The sequence below is a fragment of the Acanthopagrus latus genome, chromosome 23 (assembly GCF_904848185.1).
Source record: "Acanthopagrus latus isolate v.2019 chromosome 23, fAcaLat1.1, whole genome shotgun sequence".
Classification (NCBI taxonomy): Eukaryota; Metazoa; Chordata; class Actinopteri; order Spariformes; family Sparidae; genus Acanthopagrus; species Acanthopagrus latus.
The window spans coordinates 14,925,832-14,952,781 of record NC_051061.1 but is presented as its reverse complement, the minus strand read 5'-3'; the positions used below and the strand labels follow the sequence as shown (position 1 = coordinate 14,952,781).

Genomic DNA, 26,950 nt, shown 5'->3' with positions numbered 1-26,950 from the left:
TGCTTGTTCTTTGGTTCATTGTTGTTGTATTTTGTCTTCAATGACAAAATGGGATTCAAAATAACCATATATACAGATAGAAGGCTGTGACCATATACCATGAAAGCGTGAGCTAAGCTGTTTTAATGATCTTACAGAGAACTGACACTTGACCTCTTCATTTACATGGAGCTATAAATAAGGAGAGGAGGCCTGCAGGTGCATCCTGGGAAGGAAGAGAGGGAGGAGCAGAGAGGCAACGCTTCACTGACAGAGGATGAAAACTCAGTTTCATTTGATCATCTTATCTGATTTTTCTAACGTCTTCATTCTGGCAGGCAACTAAATCCAGACAAAGTAATATTAGTCTCTATGTTGTGATTTTATTTCAAATCAATATATAACAACGAGGAAGTTTTCTGAAGCTAAAGACACATATTCAAGTGATAATTAAACAAAAATATATCTGTTGTCTAAGTGTCCTGAATTAACTCTACTGTGGAACATTATAGTGTTTTAAATAAATACACAGAGATGTTTGTTCAGTTTTTTTTGTGTTTTTATTGAATGAGTCTTGAAAAAAGCAGCAGAGTCAAAGCTGAAACAACACCTCCACCTGACTGTCACAACATTTATTACAAGCATGCAGACGCATCTCTTCTAACATGTGAACCTCGTCATGAGCAGACAGCACAAACAGTAAAGAAGCAGATGTGAGATGGTCATTCTGCTCCTCTACTATTTTCAGAGCCACAGTCGGACTTGTTGATGTTTTTCTCTGCAGTCTGGGAGCCCAAAGACACTTTACATGTGTAAACCTTCTCCATGTTCCAGTCGGATGTCTGGATGGCCAGAAAGCTGCTGATTTGGAAAGTCTGGTCCGGTTGCTGAACAGCGGTGCTGGTAGAGATCCCACTGCTCACTGGACTCCCACCAGCAAACCAGCTCACATCTGCAAAAGGCACCGACTGACTGGACAGACAGACCAGACTGGCTTTGTTGGACTGCAGCTCAGCGCTGGACGGAGGGAAGAGAGTGAGGACAGGAGGAGGGAGGCTGGAGCCTGAAAACACATGAAGGATGTTCATCAAAGAACCAGACATTAAAAATCACTGATACAAAGCATGAGAGTAACAGATTCATGTATTAGTTCTGTTGACAATATAACAAACACCATGAAGAAACAAAGCTTTTTAAATCTGTGATGAACACATTTAGAAATGATTATCTAAAATATGAGCAGTGAAAAACAAAATCTATCAAGCTCATATTTATAAATATTTTGATTACTTCAGTTTTATTTTTATGTTGGCAACAAATTCATAGTCGTTCATGAGTCATTCATTCATCAGTCGTTGTGATAAATGACAGTATATCAGTCGTCTAACCACAGAAGAAAAAGCTACATTTAAATCAGAAACAGCCACAATAACATTCAGCTACATCACAACACCTGTAGTTTAGTGTTGACATCACAATGTGATGAACTCTTTAAAAACATGAAACTTGTCTGAAGTCATGAAAATAAAAGAACATTATCTATCAACTGTTAAAAAAATGAAAATGTTTTAAATGTTGTGATCGTCACAGATCTTTACTTTGCCTCAACAACATCTGGCATCAAAGATGATTAAACAAAAATCAACAGAATCAATATTTAATCAAATTAGCAACATTTAAAATGATGATTTTCTCTCAATATGTATGAGAAACTGAAAATCTGTCCTGTTTCATGATGAGTTCAAAAGTACTTACTTGTCACAATCAGCTTGGTGCCTTGTCCGAATACCACAGTGATTCAGTTTGTACACATGGCCGTACAAAAACCTCCTGACTGTCACTAATGAGGGGAGCGGAACTGAAACATCCTGTTGAGACCAACTTTCACTGTCAACATCTCGTTCACGTCATCAGTCTGCTTATGTTGACATACATGAACAAATATGTTTATATACGTTGCATCCTTTTGTTTTCATGGTGGAGATGTTGAAAGTCCAGATGTGATCATCGGACTGAGAAGAACAATCATGAAAATGTTCTCAGAATTCATCAAAGCTGCAGTGAGTCTCTCACTGAGGTTTTTGTCACAGTGTGAATCACTGTGATACAGCTGCAGAAGCAGAGTCGTCCCATGTCTGACAGTAATACACAGCAGAGTCTCCTGTCTCTGCTCTCTTTATGATGAACTGGTAATCTATGTTTGATGAGGCTTTAGAGTTGAATCGGTCTGAGGAGAATCCTGATCCAAAGCTGGGCGAACTGCTAGAATAGTGAAATCTCAGAACAAACTGAGGAGCTTCACCAGGAACCTGTTTATACCACTGGACACCATTTGCATCGTATCTCTGTATGTTGCAGTTGAGAACGACCTGTTGTCCTGTAGAAACTGCGTGGACAGCAGGCGTCTGGGTCAGCACGATCACTGCATCAACATCTGTCAACACACACAGAGAAACACACGAGTGAGAGGTGTGTGTGTTTGTGTGTGTGTGTGTGTGTGTGTGTGTGTATGAAGATCTGGGCTGTAAACGGAGAGAGAAGAATATCTTACATGTTAGAGCAGTGATGAGAGTGCAGAGGGTCCCCAGCATGTTGTCAGTGTGTGCTGTAAACGTCTCTTACTGTCCAGCTGAGAGGTGAGCAGGTTGGAGTGTGAGGAGAAGAGAGACTGAAGCTTATAAAGACACTGAGGAGACGAGAAGAGGAGGAGGAGGAGCTCAAACACTCAACACTCACTTCAGTCACTGATAAGCTGAATTGAATTTGTTTTCACATTAACAGATTTGGATTGTTTAAAAAAAATTTTCATAACTTCTGTTGTCCACAAAGGAACCTTCATGTTTTTAGAGGTCTGTTGTTGTCATCTGTGTAATAAATCCAGTTGTGTTATCTCGTTAATTTTCTCTCTGCTTAGTTCTATTTCTCCATTGATGACTACTTGATTTAAATACTCCTTCATGGGTTCATCGTGTAAAGTTGTATTGAACTGAACACCCGAGGTCGTAAATAAGTCCAATGAAAAGGTTTCAATACCAAAGATGACATGTTGTAAGTTGGTGGTGGTAATAAAACACACAGCCACCCACTGATTCTGTCAAAATGTTAGACGAACGAAAGGACTGGACCCAGAAACCAAAGGTGAAGTTGGAGTCACTGGACAGGGGGGAAACGAAATGAATGGAAACTGGGCAAAAGAAGAATCTCAAACACACTCAGCTCAGATTTTCACTGTTTCAGAAAACACAGAAAGCCAACTGATGGCTTTGACTCTCTGAAGACACACAACTAACCGTGCGCTGCATCAGCAGCCCCCTCATAAAGCCTCCCAGCGGACTGATGGCAGCCAGCTGAGGGAGATCATCACAGGTGAACGTGATAGCTCCTGATTACCTGTGACCTGGATCTTAACCAACCTCTGTCCAGAACAGGAGCTCTGGGAATGTCTGTCCACACATCAGGTCTCTGAGACCACAAACAGAAGTAATTCATCACTTCCACTTACTGATTGATAAAGATATTTACCACATAATGAATGAGTTCAGTGATGAGAGAGCTCTGGTTTGTTGTCCTTTATTAAAGTCTCATGTAGGGTAGTTATGGAGAGCATTAGTTGATGTGTTAGAGGCTGAAAAAGCAGAAGTAGTTAGTGAAGAGGTTTTTGTCACAGTGTGAGTCACTGTGATACATGCTGCTTAGCAGAGTCGTCCCATGTCCTACAGTAATACACAGCAGAGTCTCCTGTCTCTGCTCTCTTTATGATGAACTGGTAATCTATGTTTGATGAGGCTTTACAGTTGAATCGGTCTGACGAGAATCCTGATCCAAAGCTGAGTGAACTGCTAGTATAGTGAAATCTCAGAACAAACTGAGGAGCTTCACCAGGAACCTGTTTATACCAACTGACATCAGCATTATCGTATCTCTGTATGTTGCAGTTGAGAACGACCTGTTGTCCTGTAGAAACTGCGTGGACAGCAGGCGTCTGGGTCAGCACGATCACTGCATCAACATCTGTCAACACACACAGAGAAACACACGAGTGAGAGGTGTGTGTGTGTGTGTGAAGATCTGGGCTGTAAACGGAGAGAGAAGAATATCTTACATGTTAGAGCAGTGATGAGAGTGCAGAGGGTCCCCAGCATGTTGTCAGTGTGTGCTGTAAACGTCTCTTACTGTCCAGCTGAGAGGTGAGCAGGTTGGAGTGTGAGGAGAAGAGAGACTGAAGCTTATAAAGACACTGAGGAGACGAGAAGAGGAGGAGGAGGAGCTCCAACACTCAACACTCACTTCAGTCACAGATAAACGGCATCATATGATAATGTTTAGTTTGGTTTTATCTGTCCAAAGGTTCATGTTTTCCTCCACTTGTATATCACAGTATGTTTAAACAGTATAAGCAGGATGTAGAGTTCATGTCACTGTTCATCTCTCAAGATTTCAGTTGGATCGTCTTTCCAATAATTCGTCGTCGTAATGATTTTACAACAGTGTGAAAGATCAGAACTTGTTATCTAATGGTTGACTTTTACTGTGAGCAAACTGTTTTTCAAATAAAACATAAACTATCATCTAGAGAGATCTCAGGATTCATTTGAGGATCAAATAAAAGGGTTTAAAAAGTTTAAACATATCAAAATATGCTGTGACCTCTGTGAAATGTTTCAACAGGTCAAAAAGCAGAATATTCAGTGAGGAGGTTTTTGACAGCTTAAATTCATACATATAATGGTGGAAATGTTTCATTAATGATAATTATAAACTGCAGGCATTGAATAATATTATTGATTTTCTTCATACTGATATGACTTAATTAATCTTCCTCAATCACCAAATTAAAAGCCACTTTTTTTTTTTTTTTTTAAATAACGCTGATTTGTGACATTCTGACTCTGTGTCAAAATCTCGTTCAAGCCGCCTTGTTACGTTGTGGTACATCTTTACATGAAGTGTTTTTTTTTAATTGAAGTTGTGTCTCTTCAAACTGACTAACAGGAACTCTGTGCCAGGTGCTGTTTCAGTGCAGGAGTCTAGGTTGTTTTCTTGGGCTTTGTGCAAAATGTATCGAAGCTGACATCTACACTGAGCTGTGTGCATTGCACCTGATGGGAACCTGAAGGCAACAGTGTGTGCAAGTTCACACTCTGGACTGATAAACCACAGAATTGTGGAGAAACATCAGGTGTCGTGAGAAAACATTTTTTGATGGCTTGCTGCAGCCCCTCAGCACCTGGAGTTGCTACATCCATGGGCAGCAGACAAGGATGGAGATTTTGCATACAGGGGACTCAAAAAGCAGAAGTGTTTAGTGAGGAGGTTTTTGTCACAGTGTGAATCACTGTGATACGTACTCCTTAGCAGAGTCGTCCCATGTCTCACAGTGATAGACTGCTGAGTCTCCCTCCTCCACATTGTTGATGATCAGACGATACTCTGTCCCAGACAGATGGCTAGAAGTGAATTTGGGAGAGGAGAAACCAGGGCCATATCTCGGAGAGGAGTAGCTGTAATGATTCCTCAGCACAAACTGAAAAGTTCCTCCAGGAACTTGTTTGTACCATCGAGACCCATCATCTGTAAAAACGTCACAGTCCATGGAGGCTGTCTGTCCTCTCGTCAGCGTCACGACAGGAGGCTTCTGTGTCACCACCGTCGCACCACTCACACCTGGAAACAACAAGATGACATGGAGTCAAGAGAAACACACACACTGCTGAATCCAACATGAGGTCAAAGCTGCAGTCAGTCGGCCTCCTCACATGTTAGAGCAGTGATGAGAGTGCAGAGGGTCCCCAGCATGTTGTCAGTGTGTGCTGAGAATGGCCTTGTGACTTGGAAAGTGAGCTCACTGCTGACAGATTCCAGGCTCTGGAGGATGAGGAGAGGAGGTGCTGGAGGAGCACTTTAATACAACACTGAAACTGAGAGTGAGTGACAGGAGGAGGAGCTCTGCTTCAGTCTGCAGGCTTTGTCACGTGTTGCTCTCTTATCTTCTGTAAAGGGAAAAGTCTCTTCTGTCTCCATTACTGTCGACGTAGGAAACGTCTCCCCCCTGAGCCCAAAATATTACAACGTCATGATGTGAGAAAGACTTCCTGCAGTTTTATTGTTGTACATTTGTGTTGTGAGTTAAGTCAGTTCCCTCTGATCTTACAGAGAACTGACACTTGACCTCTTCATTTACATGGAGCTATAAATAAGGAGAGGAGGCCTGCAGGTGCATCCTGGGAAGGAGGAGAGGGAGGAGCAGAGAGGCGACGCTTCACTGACAGAGGATGAAAACTCAGTTTCATTTTCAACGTCTGGACTTTTGCAAGTGACTAAACCAGATTAAGCAACATGAATCCATAAAAACAGTCATAATCATGTAATTGTTTATGTCTTAATATCTTACCTACAACTGTGTTTGCACATTTTAGCAACAAGATAAAAACCTTAAAATGAACCAAGAACTTTAAGATCTCGACATGCAGTTTGTCTTCCATCTGTGTTGGTCAAATTAACAGGATTAAACATTAAAGTCACGATAGAATTTGGTTTAAAGCATTTTAGTCAAACTACTCAATTAACTTGCTTATATGTGAGTAGAAATGTAGACAAACCTGTTTTCTAACATAAAGATTGTTTCATTGAGTGTCTTGATCATTTTTATTAGTGATAGGAGAGAACACCTTTTTTTTTTTTGTTTTTAGGTCATGACTGTTTTTCGTTTTCGTCCCGCCTTTTCCAACTCACTCTCCTCTTTCCATCACAAGGCACAAAAGTCTCTGCCAGAATCTGCAATGTTGCCCTCGACGGTCTGTAAAACAAACTCTCTTCAGATTGATTTGAATGATCCTTGAAATCCCGGGTTTCTTTTTAAATGTTTTCTGGTTACTGCTAAGTACATTGTAAACCTATTGTAATCTGATGCACACGGTGTCACCAGCCGCTTTTGTTGTCCACCTGTAATCAGTGCACCACTTGCGTGTCTGTGTGTGTTTATATGTCATCAAACACATACAGACATTTGTAAAAGTAGATGTTTGAATTTATGCTGAGTGTCACAGTTGTTGCCTCATTCCTGGTTGAGATGCGTCAGCATCTCAAAAAAGCAGAAGTACTCAGCTTGGAGGTTTTTGTCACAGTGTAAATCACTGTGATACCCACTCTTTAGAAGGGTCATCCCATGTAGAACAGTAATAGACTGCCGAGTCTCCCTCCTCCACGTTGTTGATGATCAAATAATATTCTGATTCACTGCGATAATTTGATGAGTGTTTCGTGGAGGAGAAACCGGTGCCATATGTCACAGTCCACCATGCGTGATAGTAAACCAGCACAAACTGAGGAGCCCCACCAGGAGTCTGTTTATACCAGCGAGCAGCACTGGTAGTAACAGTCCCCAGGTTACAGTCCATGGTGGCCGTCTCTCCTCTCCTCAGCGTCACAACAGGAGGCTTCTGTGTCACCACCGTCGCACCACTCACACCTGGAAACAACAAGATGACATGGAGTCAAGAGAAACACACACACTGATGAATCCAACATGAGGTCAAAGCTGCAGTCAGTCGGCCTCCTCACATGTTAGAGCAGTGATGAGAGTGCAGAGGGTCCCCAGCATGTTGTCAGTGTGTGCTGAGAATGGCCTTGTGACTTGGAAAGTGAGCTCACTGCTGACAGATTCCAGGCTCTGGAGGATGAGGAGAGGAGGTGCTGGAGGAGCACTTTAATACAACACTGAAACTGAGAGTGAGTGACAGGAGGAGGAGCTCTGCTTCAGTCTGCAGGCTTTGTCACGTGTTGCTCTCTTATCTTCTGTAAAGGGAAAAGTCTTCTCTGTCTCCATTACTGAAGATGTTGACGATGACTTTTATTTGCAATGTAACAATGACACGATGACGCACACACAAGACTGTGACATCTTCCAACAAGATTTTCAGCTGACAGCCCTTTGTCCGTGTGATGAGGCATGCAGGGCGTCACCGACGAACCCATGTCCAGAAACTATAGTGCTCTTACTTTTGGTTGCGCAGGATGACTGGCCCAACATATGTGACTGCGATGCTGAGATGGAAGTTTTATCTTGCTTTGGAGGAATGTGTTGGTCGGTCTTGTGGGAAATGCGCCTCACACAGGAGAGAAATGTAGATCTCTGTCTCCCTCTAGTGTTCAGATTGAGCTTTTTAGTACATGTTCATGATGTCAAGGCCTGTTTTCCATTTCTGTATTTTTGGTAACCCCTGTAAATTTTTATCTAGCTAAGCCATCAACTGACTGTAAACCTGATGTGGTGGACCTGCTGATGCTGTATAATCTCTAATCCAGTCGGACTGTGCCCAAGAGCCCTCTGCACTCTGAGGATAAACTTTGTAGAAATGTAAACGAGGCAGCCATCTAGTCATTTCAACCGGCGCACTTTTCACACACTCACTGAGAGGACAACTGGCCAGGTAACTGCAGCATCATGTTCGAAGCTCTTTTCCAGTCCACCACCGCATTCTCCCTGCTGGCGGCCATTGTGGGCCTGCTGGTGCTGCTAATTCTTTCCTACGGCCTCAGATCCCAAGATGGGAGAAGGGAGCCTCCAGGACCAAAACCTCTGCCCCTGCTGGGCAACCTGCTTCAGGTGGATCTCAAGAGAATCGACAGCTCGCTCTTTCAGGTAAGAAACTATTTGGTCGCTAAGCGACGTCACCTGACCTGTAGCCTACTTCATATTGGAAAAAAAAAAACTTACTCCTAGGCCACAAGTATGGATGAGTTTCACATTAATTTTAATATTTTTGGAAAATACAGTGATCTCGAGTCTTGGCAAAAGGCTGAGTTGTCGTCACCAGTCAAGAAAAGAGAAAGAGAGGAAAGCAGAGAAGAGGGAGAAGCAAAACGGCACAAAGTTTTGGATGACAGAGACGTTGATGTAATAGAAGAGGATCGACACGAACTGAGCGTATGGGCCAAGTCAGTTTTAAAAGACTGGTCAGAGGACTTGAATTTCAGCGGACGATCGATCAGCTGTGTCCTAAAGAATGTTCTGTTCAACATCTTTGTCGTGGGGTTGGCAAACTATATTTCTCTGCTGTCAAACACTATGAAGTCATTTTTTGTGTTGGCAAGTAGCCATGTAATAAGCGGGATAATGTATAGAACGGCAGTCATTATCAGGAAAATAAGTCCTGACAGGATGAACCTGATTGGTCTGATTCATCCCTTATTTATTGACTAACCAGCCTCTTCTGTTTACTGTGTCTACAGATAAGAAGAATACATTCATACGAACTTCTTGTGACTGTCTTGACCTTAGCCACGACTCGACTTGACTTGCTTGATTTTCATCACGGTGACTTGGGACTTGCTTGAGACTTGAAGGTTAAGACTTGAGACTTGTTCATTACTTGCACGTATGTGACTTACTCCCACCTCTGACAATCTCTAATTTTTCACTGATTTGGGTTGGAATAGATTACAGGGCCAAATTTTAGTTTTTCCCAAAAAAATCCACGAGATGAGCAGGGAGGCTCTAGGTGAGCTTGCATGGAATGACCACTTGTAAATATTTTTTATTTTAGTATGTCGGTTAAGTACAATCTCACTTTTACCCACCTCCGTCTTTGTAGCTGTCCAAAACTTATGGACCAGTGTCCACAGTCTACTTTGGACCAAAGAAGGTGGTGGTGCTGGCAGGACACAGGACAGTCAAACAGGCTCTGGTCAACCATGCTGAAGAGTTTGGAGACAGGGAGGTTACTCCCATATTCTATGATCTCAACCAAGGACATGGTGAGAAACATTTTAGACTGTTTTTTGTTTTTGTAACTTGTATCTGTTCTTGGTCAAAAAACTCCAGCCACTGTTGTTTCCAGGCATATTATTTACCAATGGCGACACGTGGAAAGAAATGAGGCGTTTTGCTGTCACCATGCTGAGAGAGTTCGGGATGGGCAAAAGGCTTAGCGAAGGGAGAATCATCGAGGAATGTCACTACCTGATTGAAGTATTTGAACAATATGAAGGTAACATTATCTCCACTAAAACACCATCCCCCTAATACCTCACACTTTCCATCTGAGCTCAAGTCTGTAGCTCTTTGTCTCTCAGGTAAAGCCTTCAACAACAGCCAAGCAATTAGTAACGCAGCATCAAACATTATATCAGCCATCGTTTTTGGCAAAAGGTTTGAATACGAGGACCCTGTCTTCCAAGCCATGGTGAAGAGAGCCCACGAGACCATTCATCTGACGGGATCAGCTTCCATCCTGGTAAAAGAACATTTTACATCGTGGATATTACATGAACAGTTCACCCAAAAGTGAAATTCACTCATCATGCTCACACCCATGCTCATGCAAAATTGCGGGACATTTCTTGGTCCACTTGCAGCACTTTCCTTAACAACAGAAAGAAGATGGGGTCTTGCTTTAGAAATACAAAAAAAAAAAAAAAAAAAAAACCCTGAGAAAAATAAGTAAGTAAATAAATAAAAATGGCAGCATGAAGCTTGTCCAGTGTAATCTAAGACTATGGAAGCCCAGAGATGACAAAATGATCTGAAAAATAAGTTATAAGTGGTCCAAATTTTGTTTGAAACCGGGTTGTGTATGCTTAGAATTCTTAACAATTTAGCCAAAATGAAATTTCCATTTTGCAACCCTCATGTAATTGTAAATAATTGAACAATTTTGAATTAATTGCATAATATCAACTTGCTGTTATTTCCTGTTTGTGTTTTCATTCATTGTATTTTATAACAAGGTGTTTCAAAAAAAACATGTATCCCAAAATAAATAAATAAATAAATAAAAATAAAAATGTTGGCACTGGCATTAATGACACTTTTTAGACTGTTTAAGATATTTAACTTTTCTTACAGGGGTCTGGGTCTGCTAGGTGTCTAGATATCTAGCTTTTCCTGTATGCCCACAAAAGATTTGTGCAAAAGAAATGCTCGTCACATGTTCAGATATTCAACCTGCAGTCTGGAATTTATGAACTTCTCTAATAAAGCATCCCCAAATATTCCGACAATTTAATCAATTAACACCCAATCTAAACAAACCAAACAAAAGCACTGAATAAATGACACCAGTGGGGCCCAAGACCCCATGGATCCTATTAATATGATATTAAACCCAAAAGTAATCAGTCTGTGTATATTGTGCTTTACCATAGGTATACAACTTGTTTCCTTGGCTGGGCGCTTTTATTAAGAACAGGAGATGTATGATGAAGAATTTGGAGAAAAGCATGGAGGAAATAAAAAGCATCACAGTAGCTCTAAAAGAAACGCTGAACCTTGAGATGTACAGAGGCTTTGTTGACGCTTTCCTGATCCGTATGCAAAATCTGGAGGTGAGGGAAACAATGGATACACGCCTCTGCTGATCATACATGTCCGTCAGTCTTATGTATGTATGTATGCGTAATCTGGCTTTTGTGCATTTTATACCAGGGGTCTAAAATCAGGGATTCACTCTATCACAATGACAACCTGCTCCACAGCGTGATGAATCTGTTTGCAGCTGGAACTGACACCACAGGAAATACGCTCCAGTGGTGTCTGCTGCTCATGGCCAAGTATCCTCATTTTCAAGGTGCAAAAAAACAAATCCACTTACTCCTGTCAAAGAGCAGTGCTGACTGTAAGCCTAAAGCTGCGCCTTGTATTCACCAGATTTAATGCCTGTTTCATGTGCCATTCAGACCAGGTCCAGGAGGAGCTGAGCAGGGTGGTGGGAAGCCGTCAGATCCGAGTAGAGGACAGGAAGAACATGCCCTTCACTGACGCTGTGATCCACGAGTCACAAAGGCTGGCCAACATCGTCCCCTTGGCTATTCCTCACAAAACCAGCAGAGACGTCACCTTCCAGGGCTATTTTATCAAAGGGGTCCGTTTCCTAACATCCGTCCGAATCCACACATTTGTTTCGTTGTTCTTCTATGAAAACTCTTAGAAGCAGTGGAGTTGTTCCAAGGTTTCACATATCTCTCTGCGCTGACAGGGGACGACTGTGTTTCCTCTCCTGACTTCCGTCCTGTATGATGAGAGCGAGTGGGAGAGCCCGCACACCTTCAACCCTTCACACTTCCTGGATGAGGATGGCAAATTCATCAGGAGAAACGCCTTCATGCCCTTTTCTGCAGGTACAACAAACTTCATCAGCTTGTCCTCTACGGATATTTAGCGTTTGTGAAGATATGATCTATGTTAACTTGTTGCAACTTGCTCGTTCGTGCAGGTCGCAGGGTGTGTCTCGGAGAAGGTCTGGCCCGGATGGAGCTCTTCATCTTCTTCACCTCTCTCCTCCAGCGCTTTCGTTTCACTCCTCCACCTGGAGTCACAGTGGATGACCTGGATCTCACACCAGTCGTGGGAAACAACCTCAACCCTCCACCTCATGAACTGTGTGCAGTCCGTCGCCACTGACCGAAAGGCTGGAGACAGCTGATTGCTCTCACGCCGGTGGTACGTGGGAAGGTCGTGTAGATCTTTTGCCAGTAAGCTGCGACTGTAAATCAAAGGCCCACTGAAGATATCAAGCATGAGCAAAATGTAGGATCCCAAAGGGGACACTGTATGTTAGAGATCTCATTAAAAAAATTGTGTCTTGCTGATGATAAAAATTTGGAAGAGTTTTGTATAGCCTCAAACTCTACAAAAGCTCTTCCTCTCAATCATAACCAAATAAAAGTATACGTTATTGTCTGTATCTACAGAGACCCTGCCTCTGCCTGGATTTTCTTTGTGCTGCGCTGTGTTTTCAAGAAGTTTTCTTTGGTGTATAAACTTTTGGGGCAGCGGCGACTGACTCCCAGCCAATAGCAGTGTGAGGTCTGGATCGTAGTGACCAGGTTACATCGCCGTCTCTGTCTCTTATCATGTGCAGATTTGTTTCTCTGTGCGGAAAAAATAAAAAATAAAAAATTTCCTAAAACACCTGCTTTGCATCTGAAGAAGTCAGTAACACAGCCTTTAAATGAAAACAAAGAGAATTTGTCTATTTAGTTTGTTTACTAATCAAAACAAACAAACAAACAAACAAAAAAAACAGTCAGTGAAGATCTTTCTCTTCTGACTCAAATATGGGATTATTTAGGTATTAGTTCACTCCTAATAGAACTTGTGGATTCATCAAAGTGGTTTTCTAAGCAGTCGATCCAGCAGGGCCGTGCCAAAGAACACGCTGTACTCTGAGAATAAACTTTGTAGAAATGTGAACTATCAGACTTCGCAATCATTTCGTCTGGTGCACTTTGCACTCACCACTAAGTCTGGAGTACCACAAGTTTCACAGAAGTAGTAATAAAGCATTTAACTAATCGAACATAAATATAGATGTTATTAAATAAGGTTGCAAATTAATTCATGACATAAAAGTCCCAGAAGTTATTTAACTTCTGATAATAATAAAACAGACAGACAGGCTCTCCCTCACTCTTCTCTTATCACTCTTTATTCTCCTCATCTCACCTCTTCTTTTAAATCACATTCTTTGCATCTGAAGAAGTCAGTAACACAGCCTTTAAATGAAAATGAAGAGAATTTGTCTATTTAGTTTGTTTACTAATAAAAACAAACAAACAAACAAAAAAAGTTCACTCCTAATAGAACTTGTGGATTCATCAAAGTGAAGTTTTCTGAAGCAGTCGATCCAGCAGGGCCGTGCCAAAGAACATGCTGTACTCTGAGAATAAACTTTGTAGAACTGTGAGCGATCACACTTGGCAATCGTTTTTATTTGGTCAGATGGATAATAAAACAGACAGACAGGCTCTCCCTCACTCCTCTCATCACCCTTTATTCTCCTCATCTCGCCTCTTCTTTTAAATCACATTCTTTTTATTTTTCACTTCTTTCAAAAGTATGATCTCCTTACTTTTTTCCCTATTTTTGCGACAAGCTCTAAGACAACCGATGTCCATTTGATTACCATTTTTGCAATTTGTGGTATTGAATCACTGCTTTAAGTGCTTCACTTTTATCAAAGTTTTTAGCAGAACATTTTTTTCATTTTTGTTTTTAATATGTCATTAAAGTACCACAGCCTTATTCATTAGTCTCGTTTGTATTAAAAATTACTCCCGTAATATTTGACAGCTAAAAACCCGACCTGTATCTTTCACCATCTGCCCATGATTACATTACCTTATTACTTTTCTCATTACAACATCTACATTTTTGATTATATGTTGTTGTTTGTCTAAATTGCCATTTCATTAAATTACCCTGAATTATTTAGTTAATAAACATATATAATTGTCTGTCGTTGTCTGTGCAAGTTAATTCTAATGTGGAGAACCGATGGAACTGTGTAAAGAAATCATCGGATCATCTGGATTAGTCAAACAGATAAAGTGTTTTGTTAATCGCCAGTGATTAATTACATTTATTATTCAGTAGTGTATCTCCTACAATGCTTGGTATCTCACTATCATGTCAAACAAATAAAAATGCTGAAATTTAGCACAGGGGGCCAAACTATAATAGAAGTTTCAAAATGATTTCTGTCAGTTTCTTGAAGACGTTTCACCTCTCAAGGGGTTTCCTCAGTTCTAGCTAACTGGAGGGGAGTTGCAGGCTTGTAAACTCTGTGTAGGAGTGTTCTCACAGAAAAATGTTGGACCCCTGCCAAACCGGGAGTACAACTTGATCTCGTAGTTGCAGATTAACCAACGGCTTCAGTCACAGAAATGGGTGAAGGAGCAAATTAAACAGAAATGTCTGTGTGTTACAGTAGTTTAATTCTGGAGCAAATTGAAAAAAACAAAAAATACTGACCGACGAGCTTTAAAAGGAGATTACATCAATCGCACAGGAATGTTCAAATAAAAACACAAGAAGTAAAGTGTTTTTATTAAGTAAAGCACGGGCATAGACAAAAACACAACACAAACAGCATTACGGGAAATAACAAAATGAAATACAAAGAAAATCCAAAGAAGATCCAAAGAGCGATAAGGCATCTTCATCATGGTGATGTGAAGGCTGAGGAAAAGAGAGATATCAGTGCAGGAGGATGGCTGTATGTGGCAAACTATAATGCAATTGGTCAGTGGAGTAGGGTCAGCCTACTCACTGATATCAGCCTTCAATCCAATGCAGTCACACAGAGAAACAAACAAACAAACAAACACACACACAGTGCACATCCATTTTTGCCCTGGGTCTGTTACCAGTGTGACACAGCATGGCAATGATGGAAAACCTCTTTCTTCAGTCACTCAGTACAACCAGTCTACTGTTCACTATTGGGATCCTTCTTGCCTCGCTTGTATTTTTCTGGAGCTATGACCGTCAAAGAAAGGAGCCTCCAGGACCCAGGTCACTGCCTTTGTTGGGCAATTTGCTGGACCTCAAGTCACCCCACTGCACGCTGTATGAGGTAAGCCGGTATTTATCTGATGTTATTTAATTCTTTATTAGTCCTGACAGCTTTTTATGATGTTCATCTCAGCTCTCCAAGAAGTATGGAGCCATATTCACCATCCATCTCGGGCCCCAAAAAGTTGTTGTGCTGGCAGGATACAAGGTTGTCAAGCAGGCTCTGATCAGCGACGCCTTTTCAGTGAAAGAAGTTGTCCCAATTATCAATGACCTGAAATTAACACAAGGTAAGGAACTGAATTTATTTTCATTCATATACTATGCCATGTAACCAACTAACTAACTAACTAAACTTGTATTTATATACATATGAACACACATATATAATAATATCGCAGTATATAGACATGTATCTGTACACACACACACAAACACACACACACACACACACACACACACACACACACACACACACACACACACACACACACACGCACATTATGCTGATGTTTAAAAAAGTTCTCATCTGCAGGAATTATATTTGCCAACGGAGACTCATGGAGAAAAATGAAGAACTTTGCAATGACCAGCCTGAAAGACTTTGGAATGGGCAAAAAAGCTTCAGAGGAAAAAATCATAGAAGAGAGTCAACACCTGATGGAGGTTTTTAAAGAAAAAGACGGTAAAACAAAGTTTGGCATGTTTGGCTTTGCAAAAATCAAGATCTTTTTGTGAGACAGAGCCCTTACTAATCTACCAGTGAACTATGCTGTCCGAACAGAGTTGAAACTCATGACCCAAAGTTTCAACAGTGGGGAGTTAAGTCAACGAAACCACTTTACTTTTTCTCTTTTAGGTAAACCCTTTGACACTACCCAACCAGTGAGATTTGCTGTCTCCAATGTCATCTCTAATATTGTCTACGGCAACAGATTTGAATATGATGACCCAGACTTCAGATCCATGGTGGAGCGAGCCTGTAAAAACACAGAACTAATGGGCTGTGCATCGGTGCAGGTGATGATCTACAGTTAAAGTAGAGTGCTAACTCAATTGACCCTGTTTATGTCAGTTCACTTATGGACAGGAGCAAACTGTCTATCATGAAGAAAAATATGGAGTCTGTCGTTCATAAAGTTTGGAGGCTCGCTTCTATGAAAGGGGCAGAAACAAAGGAATGCTGCGTGACGGATGGTAAAAAAACACATGCAGTTGTGTGAATGAACGACAGACAGGGAGAGAAATTAAACTGAACGGAGAGGTACGATCTCCTCTAGAGTACTGGGCAGTCATTTCCCAGAGCTTCCTATGGAACCAAAGTTTAGTGTCATAATTTTTTACATAATAAAACCTGTATACAATTTTCATGTGATGCTTTTTTAAATCAGCTTACGATCCCTGATTGTTTAACAGCTTTATAACCTCTTCCCATGGCTGTTCCATTGGCTTGGAGCCCGAAAGCAAATGATGAAGAATTCACGTGCTAGCAGGAGACAAATGACAAAGCTGATCAAGGGTTTACAGGACACCCTTAATCCGCAGATGGGCAGAGGTTTGGTGGATTCCTTTCTGGCCCGCAAGATACACTTTGAGGTAAACACGAAATAGCTGCCTGCTTTTAGATTAAACAGTTTGGGATTTTTTTTTTTGCTAAAAACAACTTTAAGAAACGAAAACAAAACCAGCAGCAAATTAAGGTGTGATTACAGAGTCAGAACAGGGGAACAGTGGACACGTCATTATCTGGCACGCACCCCTAATCATACTGTGTAATTACATGGTAACAAGGAGTGAAGAGTTGATACTTCATAATGCAGTCAACACCCCTGATATTATTGTGTAATTAGAGGTTAACAAGGGGAGAAGAGTCCAAGAGACATAAGAAATACCCAACCTGTTACTCCCTTGAGTCCCTGTTCCTATACTTAAGTACCTGTAGGAACCCATAAGTTGTAGTCATAGAAGTAACTGTATTACTCTCCATTACAATCTAAATTTTCATTGTTTTGTCACTTGTAAGGCCTCTGGGATTATGAATTCTCACTTCAATGAAGAAAACCTACTGGTGACTGTTCTCAACCTTTTCACTGCTGGCACCGACACTACGTCATCTACTCTTAGATATGGCTTGCTGCTCATGGCCAAGTACCCACAAATACAAGGTATGAAACACAATAAACACGTATTTTCTGAGAAGTATTTCATAAACAAAAAATATTGATTCAAGACTTGTTTCTTCAAGTGTAATATTCTGCATCGCTTATGAGTGAGATAATTTACAGAACAATCCCGCCCCAACTGGCCTATTTAGTGAATGGTTTCAAGTGCCGATATGCTTACATTGCTCAACCTGCAAACCCTGGTTTGCCCAATTGTCACCAGAAGTATGACGAAAAGAAAGACTTTCCTTGGAAAGCTACACAGGTTGTGATGGCAGCAATGAGAGCCAGCCTCTTGACCACATACATTGGTGGAGTAGACAGTTTTCTATGTGGCTCTTCTTCTAGTCGGGAAAATGCCGCAGATATGCCCTAGATATACCAATTGCACTGTTGCACTGCTAATTTGGGGTGGGGGGCACTGCCACTAACTGCTGTTGCCATCAGGGGCTGTTCTTGGTCTGCAGTGGTGTTTGGTTGGAGGGTATGTGTTAAATGTGTTTGACAGCACCCAAGGTTTCCCAGCAGAACTTTGCATTGTAACGAGGTGAGCAATGATGATAGGTGTCACTTACCTGTCTTTTTAATGTCGTGGCTGATTGGTGTATGTCCAATAAAAGGTTGCAAATGGCACTGACAAATAGGCAGGGTGAAAAACAAGGAAAATCCATGCTAAATGGTTGAAATCATGGATACTACAATGACAGGCTCAAGGGTCTTTCCATTTGTCTTTCCTGATTCTTTTTATGTGCCCTGATTCACTCGTTTGAGGCCCTCCCTAAACCCACACTCCATCCACAAGTCCCCCAAAAGAAGCCCACAGGGCAGGCTCTGGGGCGGTGTCATCCTCCCAAGCACCTCTGGGATTTTCATATGCAATGACAGTCTCTAACCAACTCTCAGTCGTTGTATGACATACTCATCAGCTATTCCTCATCCTGCATCTCAAAGACCAGGTCCAAGAGGAGTTGAGCAGAGTAGTAGGAAGCCGTCAGGTCCTGGTGGCGGACAGGAAGAGCCTGCCATACTCCAATGCCGTCATCCATGAAGTACAGAGAGTGATCAGTGTTGTCCCCAAAACTGCACATTGCACCTCCCGAGATGTCATCTTCCAGGGCTTCTTCATCAAGAAGGTAAAACAACTATTGTCAGCTACCTCTGCTTTACTATCCTTTCAGGTATTTTTAGTGGTGGATGGCGAAAGTCTTTTTTTGGGGGGGGGTAAAAGTGAGATAGATGTGCTATAACCACATATCAAGCACCCTACTGGTACATCACACCAGTCTATTTAAGCATATTAAAATTGAAAATAATCTGCTTGGAACAGTAATATTCGTCTGATATGGGTTTTCCACAAAATAGTATTAGTATAAAATGACCTCGTTTTTAGTGAAACTCCTTGTGATCCCTATCCTGTAGCCTTCATCTAGCTGAGCGGCAATATTTAATCTGCCAAAGATGCCATGACGCATCACATTTTCCACATGGCTCTTAGCTCGTTCATGCATTTTCAGTGCTTTAAATCAGTCAGACCTGACTTGATCCATGCTGGTTTGGTTCCTGCTGTTTGAAAAAAGGAGACAGGGAAAACAAAATAAAGGTCTATAATATTCTTCTTCATTTGAGGCCACTATCGACAAGCCACGACTGGAATGAAGCATTTTCCCTTATTTTGGTCTTTCTGGCTGAGATATATTGTTTGCAATGACCAACTATATTGTACACATCATTAAAGACCATAACCTTTTATAAGACACATTGCCTTTATACTTGTGTATTGTATCATGGTTAAATGTCATTCACCAAAGAAAATTTGAGCAATTAATCTATTCAAGCTGCTCTAAGCGTCGTCATATTTACAACTCTGTCTGTCTCTGTGGCCACATGAATGCACAGCGAAGAACACCAGACATAGCAGCAGCCCACGACCGCCTCTTTACGGAGTTCTCTGTCCTGATTGGTTGAGGTGGGCAGGGATTGCAGGAAGTCTCTTTTTTACTGCATGAGCAGGAGGAAGAGAGACATGGGTTGGTGGCCAAGCACTTTATACTGGCGATTACTGTTGGAATCTAGAGCCTTTTAGCACAGATCAAACTAATCTTCAGTTTGAAGTGAGTAACAAGTGAGAATTGGATTTAGATTTTTCTTTTTAGAGGATAAAAAATACCACACAAAAAAACATTTGCAAGCTTAAAACATGTTATCATCTACATTTATGACACATTTCAGGGGACTACAGTGATTTATCTGCTGTCATCTGCTCTTCACGATGAAGAAGAATGGGAAAAGCCCAACAGTTTCCATCCAGCCCATTTCCTCGACAAGGAGGGGAAATTTAGAAAGAGAGATGCTTTTCTACCTTTCTCTGCAGGTAATTTGTGTTTTTATCACCAAGAAATGTGAGAGAACAAATTCGATTCAAGATGTGAATTTCCTTTGCTCTCTTTCAGGCCCAAGGGTTTGCATAGGGGAGAGTCTGGCCCGGACTGAGTTGTTTCTCTTCTTCACCACCCTCCTCCAGCATTTTCGTTTTACTCCCCCACCTGGAGTTAAGGAGGACGAACTGGATCTGACACTGGTTGGATCCTTTTCCCGCAACCCTTTACCCCAAGAGCTCTGTGCTATCAGCCGGGTTTGACAAACATGAACAAAGCTGACATGAACCAACAAAACCAACAATTTATTGTGGTTCAGTTGTAGTGGTTCTGGTTATAGATTACACCTCAGCTCTTACATTCAGTTCCTCCACTGTAAATCATGAGATGAACTGCACCTTTAGAAAAAGTAAAATGTGTGACAAAACATTATTATAATTAAGTACTGTAGTGTTGAAGAGATTTCCTAGATCACAAATCTTGTTCTTCAGATTTAAGGGGACTTGTTTGTTTGACGAAGAACCCAACAAATGTCCCATCATCATGACTTTAATCTTTTCTCTTTTTTTTTGTGAAAATGAAAATTGTAAAGCAAAAAAATAATTTTTCCAACCAGTCATGTGTCATATCACAGTCACAATGTCTGTAATGATTTTTCAACCATACCCTGTATCCCTAACAAATATTAAGCCATTTTATTTGATGATATATTAACAGGAACATGTCTCACACACTGTCTTACACGTGGGAGATGCTTTGGATCATAACCAATCCTTTATTTTGTTTATCAGTTAGCAAAGAGGTATGAAAGCTAACAGTTTGTAATGCCAGTTCTAGAAATACAAAAATAATAGATACAAAATAAACAAGAAGTGCTGTTAAAAACAATGACAAAGTGCCTACACACAACATTTTCTCTACTTTTGTAATCATTGCCTATAATAAAGACATGTCATGAACACACTTCTAAATCACTGCAGTTCCTTCTTTCTATTGCTGTGAGTATTCTCTGGAATTGTACACAAAATTAATTTAGGAAATGCTACATTATGTTTTCACTGTAAAAGCATCTGTTATAAATACGTTTTACAACGAGATTAAAAAAAAAAGAAAAGAAAAAGCACATCCAAGCCCTTAAGGTCCCACAACACTCTGAAGGCCTCTAAGGTCCTTCCACTTTAATGATATTGATCTGTTGATCCTGTGGCTGGGTGGACACGCTGCAGTCCTGCAGAGTCCTCACTGAGCAGCTGCTCGGGAAATCAGATGTTTTACTCTCTGATCCTCTGAAAGTCTGAGAATGTGACTGGCCGTATGAAGAGACAAAGGACTGTGTGAAGGGCGGTATGAGTGTCTGACTGTTTTGCTGTGGGTAAGCCGCTGCATACGGTTGTGTGTGAGGGGGAGTGTGAGTGAGTGGGAGGTTCTCTGCACTGCTACATGGTGGAAACCCGTTCATGCTTGAGGGGCTGAGTCCTGGCAGTTTAAAGGTCTCGACATTTTCTAAACCCTCTAAAGAGTTGTAGCTTGGCTGGGTTTGGCTACACTGTGTGTACGTGCCCTGACTGAAGTTGAAGGTGTCTTGGCTGAAGGAAGCCGACGCAGAAGCCGTAGACAATGCAGGTGACGGAGTTTTATTGTGCTGCTGTTGAACACTGCTACAACCTCCCAGTTTGGAGGCAAACCCCTGTAGAGTGCTGAGGATCTGCTTCTGGATGTGTGTCTGCTGCGCCTGCTCCCTCTCCAGGCGGCACTGCTGCTCCACCAACATCTTCACAGCCAGACCCAAGCTGCGCACCTCAGAGCTCAGGGTTTGAATCTGATCCTGCAGTCCACCTCTCCCTCCGGCTTCCTGGACTGCCTGCTGGGGGCTCGGGTTTCCCTCACTACGGGTGGTAGGGGTCTGGAGACGGATGACAGCCACCCCAGGAGCCGAGGATGTTAAAGGTGATGGCGACCGGTGAGGAAGACGAACGCCAACTCGAGGGAGAGTGTGAGGGGAACGGACAGACAGACCTGGTCTCTGGGTGAGAAAACGCCTGGGGGCACTGCCCTCTCCAGGCTGACCTTCCATACCAGTCTGTCCAACATAAACAAAAATCAGGAAAATAGTGAAAAACTATTGAAAAGTTATAGTGCAATCTTATTAACATGACATTAGAGATAATATTAAATTGGCCAGGCTCCAGGAATCAGTTTTAACAATGTTAAAATCAACTTCATTCATAACTAAGGCAGAGGCCATTTATGGTATTTGAGGTTTGCTGCTTTCTCACCTTTTCAGTGGTCAGATCAAAAGTTTCAGGTGCTTGTGGCATTGTACTTCTCACATCAGCACCTTGGACACTCATGTGCTCTCTCCTCAACAATGACGCCACCTGGTGGAATGACTGTTGAAGAACAATGTATGCAATTTAAATGAAGAATGTATTTTCACTCATAGAATATTTTCAACAAATTATACAGCCTTTGTGCTTTTATAAACAATCACTGCAAACAACAATCCCAGCAACAATTGGGATTTACATGGGAGAAATTATCTATAGGTGGGTACCTTCATCCTGTGTGACAGTGCTTTATCCAAAATCCTCTTCCGGGCTGCCAGCATTGAATTGGTGGCTGGAGAAGGTGTGACTCTCCTCCTCATTAATGCTCCTGATGCTGTCAGTGTGCCAGCCTCTGCCCTTGTTACAGTGGAATGGGAGCTTCTTTGTTGGCTATTCTGTGCAAGAGAGGTGACACTAACGATCTGGATGTCATTTTCTTCCTTATCTCCCTCCTGTTGCTGTTCTGCTCTGCTGCCTCCGCTGATCTCCCCCGACCTAGATGGCTTTGCACCAGTGTCTGTATTTGTGGAAGACTTTTTGGTAAAGTTTGCAGCTGCTGTGAAGCCAGTATGGTGAGGTGCCTCCCGCAGAATGTTTTGGAGATGGATGTTACTCCAGCCCTCTTGTATTGCCGCTGCTCGAGGCTGAACCTGTGCTAGTGATGAGCTGCTCCCAGCCTCCACGGGCCTGACCCTCCCTGGTGGCCTGCCCTGAAACTCCCTCAGGAACAGGTAGATGGCCTGGGCAGACACCTTGATGTTCTCCAGCTCTAGCACAGCTTTGATCTTTCGGAAACTCAGACCAGCCTTCCGCAGCTCCACCACTTTGTGTTTGGCGGCATCATCCAGTCGACCCATGGTGTCTCACTCAAGAGGTAGTCTGGGAGTTTTTACTGTCAATCTGTAAAAGATTCATAAAATAAAACTGTTACAATTAAAAAAAAAATCTGCTTAGTTTATCAAGGGGATCCTTATTCACATGTTCCCTCTGATGATTTAAAGGGTAACCCAACTTTATACATAAAAGTGTGTTTTTGGGTCTTAGGGAGTACTACTGTGTAAACTGTAGGTACTGTGGTAAAAAGGCAGAATATAACCTTCTGTGCCTCAAAGGGAAGCTGCATAAAATCTGATAAACTGCCACCATCGATGATACTCAGTTGTTAAACTGCATTGTGGGTGAGATAAGTTTTTGAAAAAGAAGAATGCCCAAGTTTTTTTTTTTAAAATCAGATTACATGCAGCTTCCCACGATGCCACACAAAAGCTCTTAACCGCTTTTTCACATTTGCAGTAATACTCCTCAAGACCTGCCAGCACAGTTTAATGTGTAAAATTGGTGGAGTTACCCTTTACTAGCGTTATATCATGAGCATGCTTGTTATTATACAGTAACAACATATCTCAATAAAACAACTAACTTATGAAAACAATACTGATCAACACATGAAAAAACTGGATCCTGACAGGTACATTCTTCTGTCGCCGCATTTATTTGCTTATCAAATCAATAACCAGACGAGGTTGTTAATGGTTATCATAAATATATTCGTATTCGTATTGGGCTGCTTCTGGAGAATATTTTCCGCGGTGCTGACAGGAATACGCAGCAGCGCAGTAACCTGTAACAGCTAACTAACTGATGTTGGCAGAGCTAGCTAACGACCACAGCTAGCACACCGACGTTATAAAGTAAAACGCTCACCTGGCGGAACCTCGACGACGACAGGGGAGAACGACGGTTGCACCCTGTTCGGCTAAATCATTTCACGAACCGCGAGGAGACACCCGGTCCTTGCATAGCTACGTTACAGACATACAGACATGCACTCACATTTTTATTATCGACAACATAAATAAACAAATGAGTTGTAAGTGGCGCTCACATGCACACGTCACTTCCGCTCCGTCGTCATCACCGAGCGACGTCCTCTCAGGCCACAAGTGCGTGAAGCAACCTCGCTGGAAAGATAATGTAAGTTTCGCGTCTTTTTACGGTTGCAATCCAGGTAGTTTTGATTCTAGTGTATGTTGTAATCATTTAATAAGGTAGGGTAACATTTTACAACCGTTCGTGTGCTTCGTGGATCGAGCTGTACTCGACAGACGGCTTCCTCCGCGGCTCTTGTTTTGAGGAGCCGGTTGAATGAAAATAAATGGCGGCGGAATTGAGTCTGCGAGCAGTTATCCGCTGTAAAGTTTATTAGTGTGAGATTAACAGTGGGAGCTGTGGTAATATTACCACGGAGTCATAATACAATAACATTTAACCCACCGGTATTTCTTTAAATGCAAATAACATCACCCGTGTGATTCTTGTAACAATAGGCAGATTAGCTTCAATTTGCTTAGTCGTGCTAAGTGTTCGGGGTCTGTTTACACACATCCATAATAACCTAACTGCCTTGGACGTTTACTCCATTTTAAAGAGGGTATGCACACTTGTTTATTATACAATTGGTTTAGTTCCAGAGCAAATGAAATTGCGGGCCAACAATATCGATAAATGTTTCATGATTTCAGTCATCTATTAGCCAAAAGTCTTATTTATTGATTTATTGTTGGTTCCAACTGCTCAAAAGTTTTGCTTCTTCTTTCTGAAGCCAATCCTGCTTCATGCCAGTTGAGATATATTTGGGTTTGGGGCCGCTGGTAGGTTAACGTGGGTGTTTAAAGACATTGGTTTCCAGCCCAAATGATCAGAAAAATGGTCAGATTGCAAAACGTACGATATATACTCTCATCGTGATAACTGCTGTTATTTTGTAGCAGTCATCCTTGTAATGCAATGTTGTTACAATACTGATATCAAGGTTTTAGGGCAAAAATATTAATGAATGAATGAATACTAATGAATGGCCTTTGAGGAGATGTATGTCATGTATCTTGTTACAGCCCAAAAATCTGATACTATTTTAAGTGTTTATCGCCTGATGCTCTGCGACATTCAAAGCTTATATGATTTAATAACATCAATAACAATAAAATAACATCATTGCCTCTGACTTTAGGGCACCATCACCCACGAAGCGGAAAGAAGAGGAAAAGACAAAAGATAGAGGCAAAGACAAGACTGGTACCAAGGAAGGAGACAAGGAGAGAGGACGGGATAAGGCAAGGAAACGCCGCAGTGCTTCTACTGGCAGCAGCAGCAGCAGGTTTGATTTCTAGCTTACCTTGTTATAATATTTCCTTATATTTGTCTGACAAAATCCCTCTCACAAAATGTGCATTTGTTTCCCCCCAGGTCCAGATCTAGCTCTACTTCAAGCAGCAGCTCTGGTTCCAGCTCAGGCTCCTCAAGCGGTTCCAGCTCATCTGGTTCGAGCCGCTCTGGTTCTTCGAGCTCTCGTTCCTCCTCCTCCTCTAGCTCCTCAGGCTCCCCCAGCCCCAGCCGCCGGCGCCATGACAACCGCAGACGCTCCCGCTCAGCGTAAGTCACTTAAACAGTATTTATTACGCTCTGTGGTGTCTTGTTTGATTGTAATATTAACCGGAGTTTTGTTTGTGATTCTGCAGATCTAAAACACAGAAGAGGGGAGATGATAAGGAGCGAAGGAAAAGAAGCCCGAGCCCCAAACCAACTAAAGTTCATTTAGGACGACTGACCAGAAATGTCACCAAGGTCCGCTGAAGACAGACTTTTCATTGTTGGCAGCAGTTGATTTTATGTATTATGAGCAGATTGTCCTTCACAGAAAATCTAAATCTCACTGTGAAATCTCACTTTGTTTTTTTTTTGCACAGGACCACATCCAGGAGATCTTTTCCACTTATGGCAAAATCAAAATGGTTGAAATGCCAATGGACAGACTACACCCACACCTGTCCAGAGGCTCTGCTTACGTGGAGTTTGAGACCCCTGAAGAGGCCCAGAAGGCCCTCAAATATATGGATGGAGGTAGGCTGAATTATGTTTCAGTCTGTCTTTCTTACTTGATTACATACATGCTGAACAATTGTCTGTGGTTACTTTTGTTTTTATAGGCCAGATTGACGGTCAGGAAATCACTGCATCTGCTGTGCTGACTCAGCGAGTCCGTCCTCCGCCTCGTAGACCTTCTCCTCCTCGCAGAATGCCGCCACCGCCGCCTATGTGGCGTCGTACCCCGCCACGTATGAGAAGAAGGTACATTGATGAGTTAGTATCAGTTACTATGGCCGACAGTTTGATTTTTCAGATTTAATTTTTCCTGCCTTCCAGCAACAACACCCTTAAAAAAAAAAATAAAAAAAAACTTGTATGTTCTTGCAGGTCCCGCTCCCCGAGGAGGCGGTCCCCCGCACGCCGCCGCTCTCGTTCCAGATCTCCTGGTCGCAGGCGTCACCGCTCCCGTTCCAGCTCCAACTCCTCCAGATAGACGAGTTCCCTGACCCCTGACTCCTGACGCCAAGTGATCTATTAGATTCTCGCTGAAACAGCTGGAGTTCCCGTTCTCCCGACCTCGTGGACTGGAAATAAAAAATCTACGTTGTAGCCAACACAAACACCTGCCTGCATGTAGAAAGTCGACGTGTTTTTTCTCTTTGTGCAAATGTGAGTTTCTTTTCATATTTTGTGTTGAGTTGATCCTGAAATTTAGGTTCTTTGTTTGTGTTTTATCAGGCTGAGTGTGGACTCCACGGAGATCTACAAATGTTTATTTTAAAGTGTGACTTCTTTTTACCGCCTATTGAATTTTTAGACATTTTGAAAAATAAAAACATTGAAACTCATACAGTGTTTTGGCTCAGTCTGTAACAGTCTTGGGAGGACTCTGACAGGCCTTTACTGCCAACCTTCTCGGTTCAGCTTTATTTGCTCAACTTCCCC

At 42.0% G+C, this 26,950-nt stretch overlaps 5 protein-coding genes across 11 annotated transcripts; 3 read left to right on the top strand and 2 right to left on the bottom strand.

The window, feature by feature from the left end:
* Positions 1-526: 526 nt before the first annotated feature.
* LOC119013255 (immunoglobulin lambda-1 light chain-like) lies at positions 527-7,686 on the bottom strand. Of its 4 annotated transcripts, none has more exons than XM_037087585.1 (4): positions 7,540-7,686; positions 7,122-7,447; positions 1,735-1,768; positions 527-1,042 (listed from the first exon to the last, which is right to left on the bottom strand). In XM_037087585.1, the coding sequence occupies exons 1-4, from the start codon at positions 7,577-7,579 to the stop codon at positions 702-704; spliced, it is 741 nt and encodes a 246-aa protein (XP_036943480.1). In that variant the 5' UTR covers positions 7,580-7,686; the 3' UTR covers positions 527-701. The 4 variants fall into 4 exon arrangements, with proteins under 4 accessions (XP_036943480.1, XP_036943481.1, XP_036943479.1 ...); XM_037087586.1 differs by lacking the exons at positions 7,122-7,447; positions 7,540-7,686 and adding exons at positions 5,324-5,643; positions 5,736-5,882; XM_037087584.1 differs by lacking the exons at positions 7,122-7,447; positions 7,540-7,686 and adding exons at positions 3,665-3,990; positions 4,082-4,260.
* Positions 7,687-8,299: 613 nt separating this feature from the next.
* On the top strand, positions 8,300-12,889 carry LOC119014725 (cytochrome P450 2K1-like). 2 transcript variants are annotated; one of them, XM_037090150.1, is made up of 9 exons: positions 8,300-8,620; positions 9,573-9,735; positions 9,819-9,968; positions 10,039-10,214; positions 11,125-11,304; positions 11,405-11,546; positions 11,656-11,840; positions 11,955-12,096; positions 12,192-12,889. In XM_037090150.1, exons 1-9 carry the CDS (start codon positions 8,423-8,425, stop codon positions 12,377-12,379), a joined length of 1,524 nt encoding a protein of 507 aa, XP_036946045.1. In that variant the 5' UTR covers positions 8,300-8,422; the 3' UTR covers positions 12,380-12,889. The 2 variants fall into 2 exon arrangements, with proteins under 2 accessions (XP_036946045.1, XP_036946046.1); XM_037090151.1 differs by having other exon boundaries at positions 8,396-8,620; positions 10,054-10,214; positions 12,192-12,379.
* Positions 12,890-14,895: 2,006 nt separating this feature from the next.
* LOC119013452 (cytochrome P450 2K1-like) lies at positions 14,896-20,774 on the top strand. Of its 2 annotated transcripts, XM_037087993.1 has the most exons (9): positions 14,905-15,335; positions 15,408-15,564; positions 15,810-15,959; positions 16,134-16,294; positions 16,691-16,870; positions 17,298-17,439; positions 18,388-18,569; positions 19,666-19,807; positions 19,887-20,774. In XM_037087993.1, exons 1-9 carry the CDS (start codon positions 15,141-15,143, stop codon positions 20,072-20,074), a joined length of 1,497 nt encoding a protein of 498 aa, XP_036943888.1. In that variant the 5' UTR covers positions 14,905-15,140; the 3' UTR covers positions 20,075-20,774. The 2 variants fall into 2 exon arrangements, with proteins under 2 accessions (XP_036943889.1, XP_036943888.1); XM_037087994.1 differs by lacking the exon at positions 19,666-19,807 and having other exon boundaries at positions 14,896-15,335; positions 19,887-20,040.
* On the bottom strand, positions 20,550-24,061 carry LOC119013451. The gene is made up of 5 exons (XM_037087992.1): positions 24,024-24,061; positions 23,843-23,940; positions 22,366-23,038; positions 22,088-22,201; positions 20,550-21,891 (listed from the first exon to the last, which is right to left on the bottom strand). The coding sequence occupies exons 3-5, from the start codon at positions 22,993-22,995 to the stop codon at positions 20,974-20,976; spliced, it is 1,662 nt and encodes a 553-aa protein (XP_036943887.1). The 5' UTR covers positions 22,996-23,038; positions 23,843-23,940; positions 24,024-24,061; the 3' UTR covers positions 20,550-20,973.
* On the top strand, positions 23,960-26,853 carry LOC119013454 (RNA-binding protein with serine-rich domain 1-like). 2 transcript variants are annotated; one of them, XM_037087998.1, is made up of 7 exons: positions 23,960-24,112; positions 25,149-25,295; positions 25,385-25,570; positions 25,657-25,762; positions 25,885-26,038; positions 26,125-26,266; positions 26,393-26,853. In XM_037087998.1, coding segments are annotated over exons 1-7 (843 nt in total). In that variant the 5' UTR covers positions 23,960-24,110; the 3' UTR covers positions 26,499-26,853. The 2 variants fall into 2 exon arrangements, with proteins under 2 accessions (XP_036943893.1, XP_036943892.1); XM_037087997.1 differs by having other exon boundaries at positions 26,125-26,278.
* Positions 26,854-26,950: the final 97 nt, after the last annotated feature.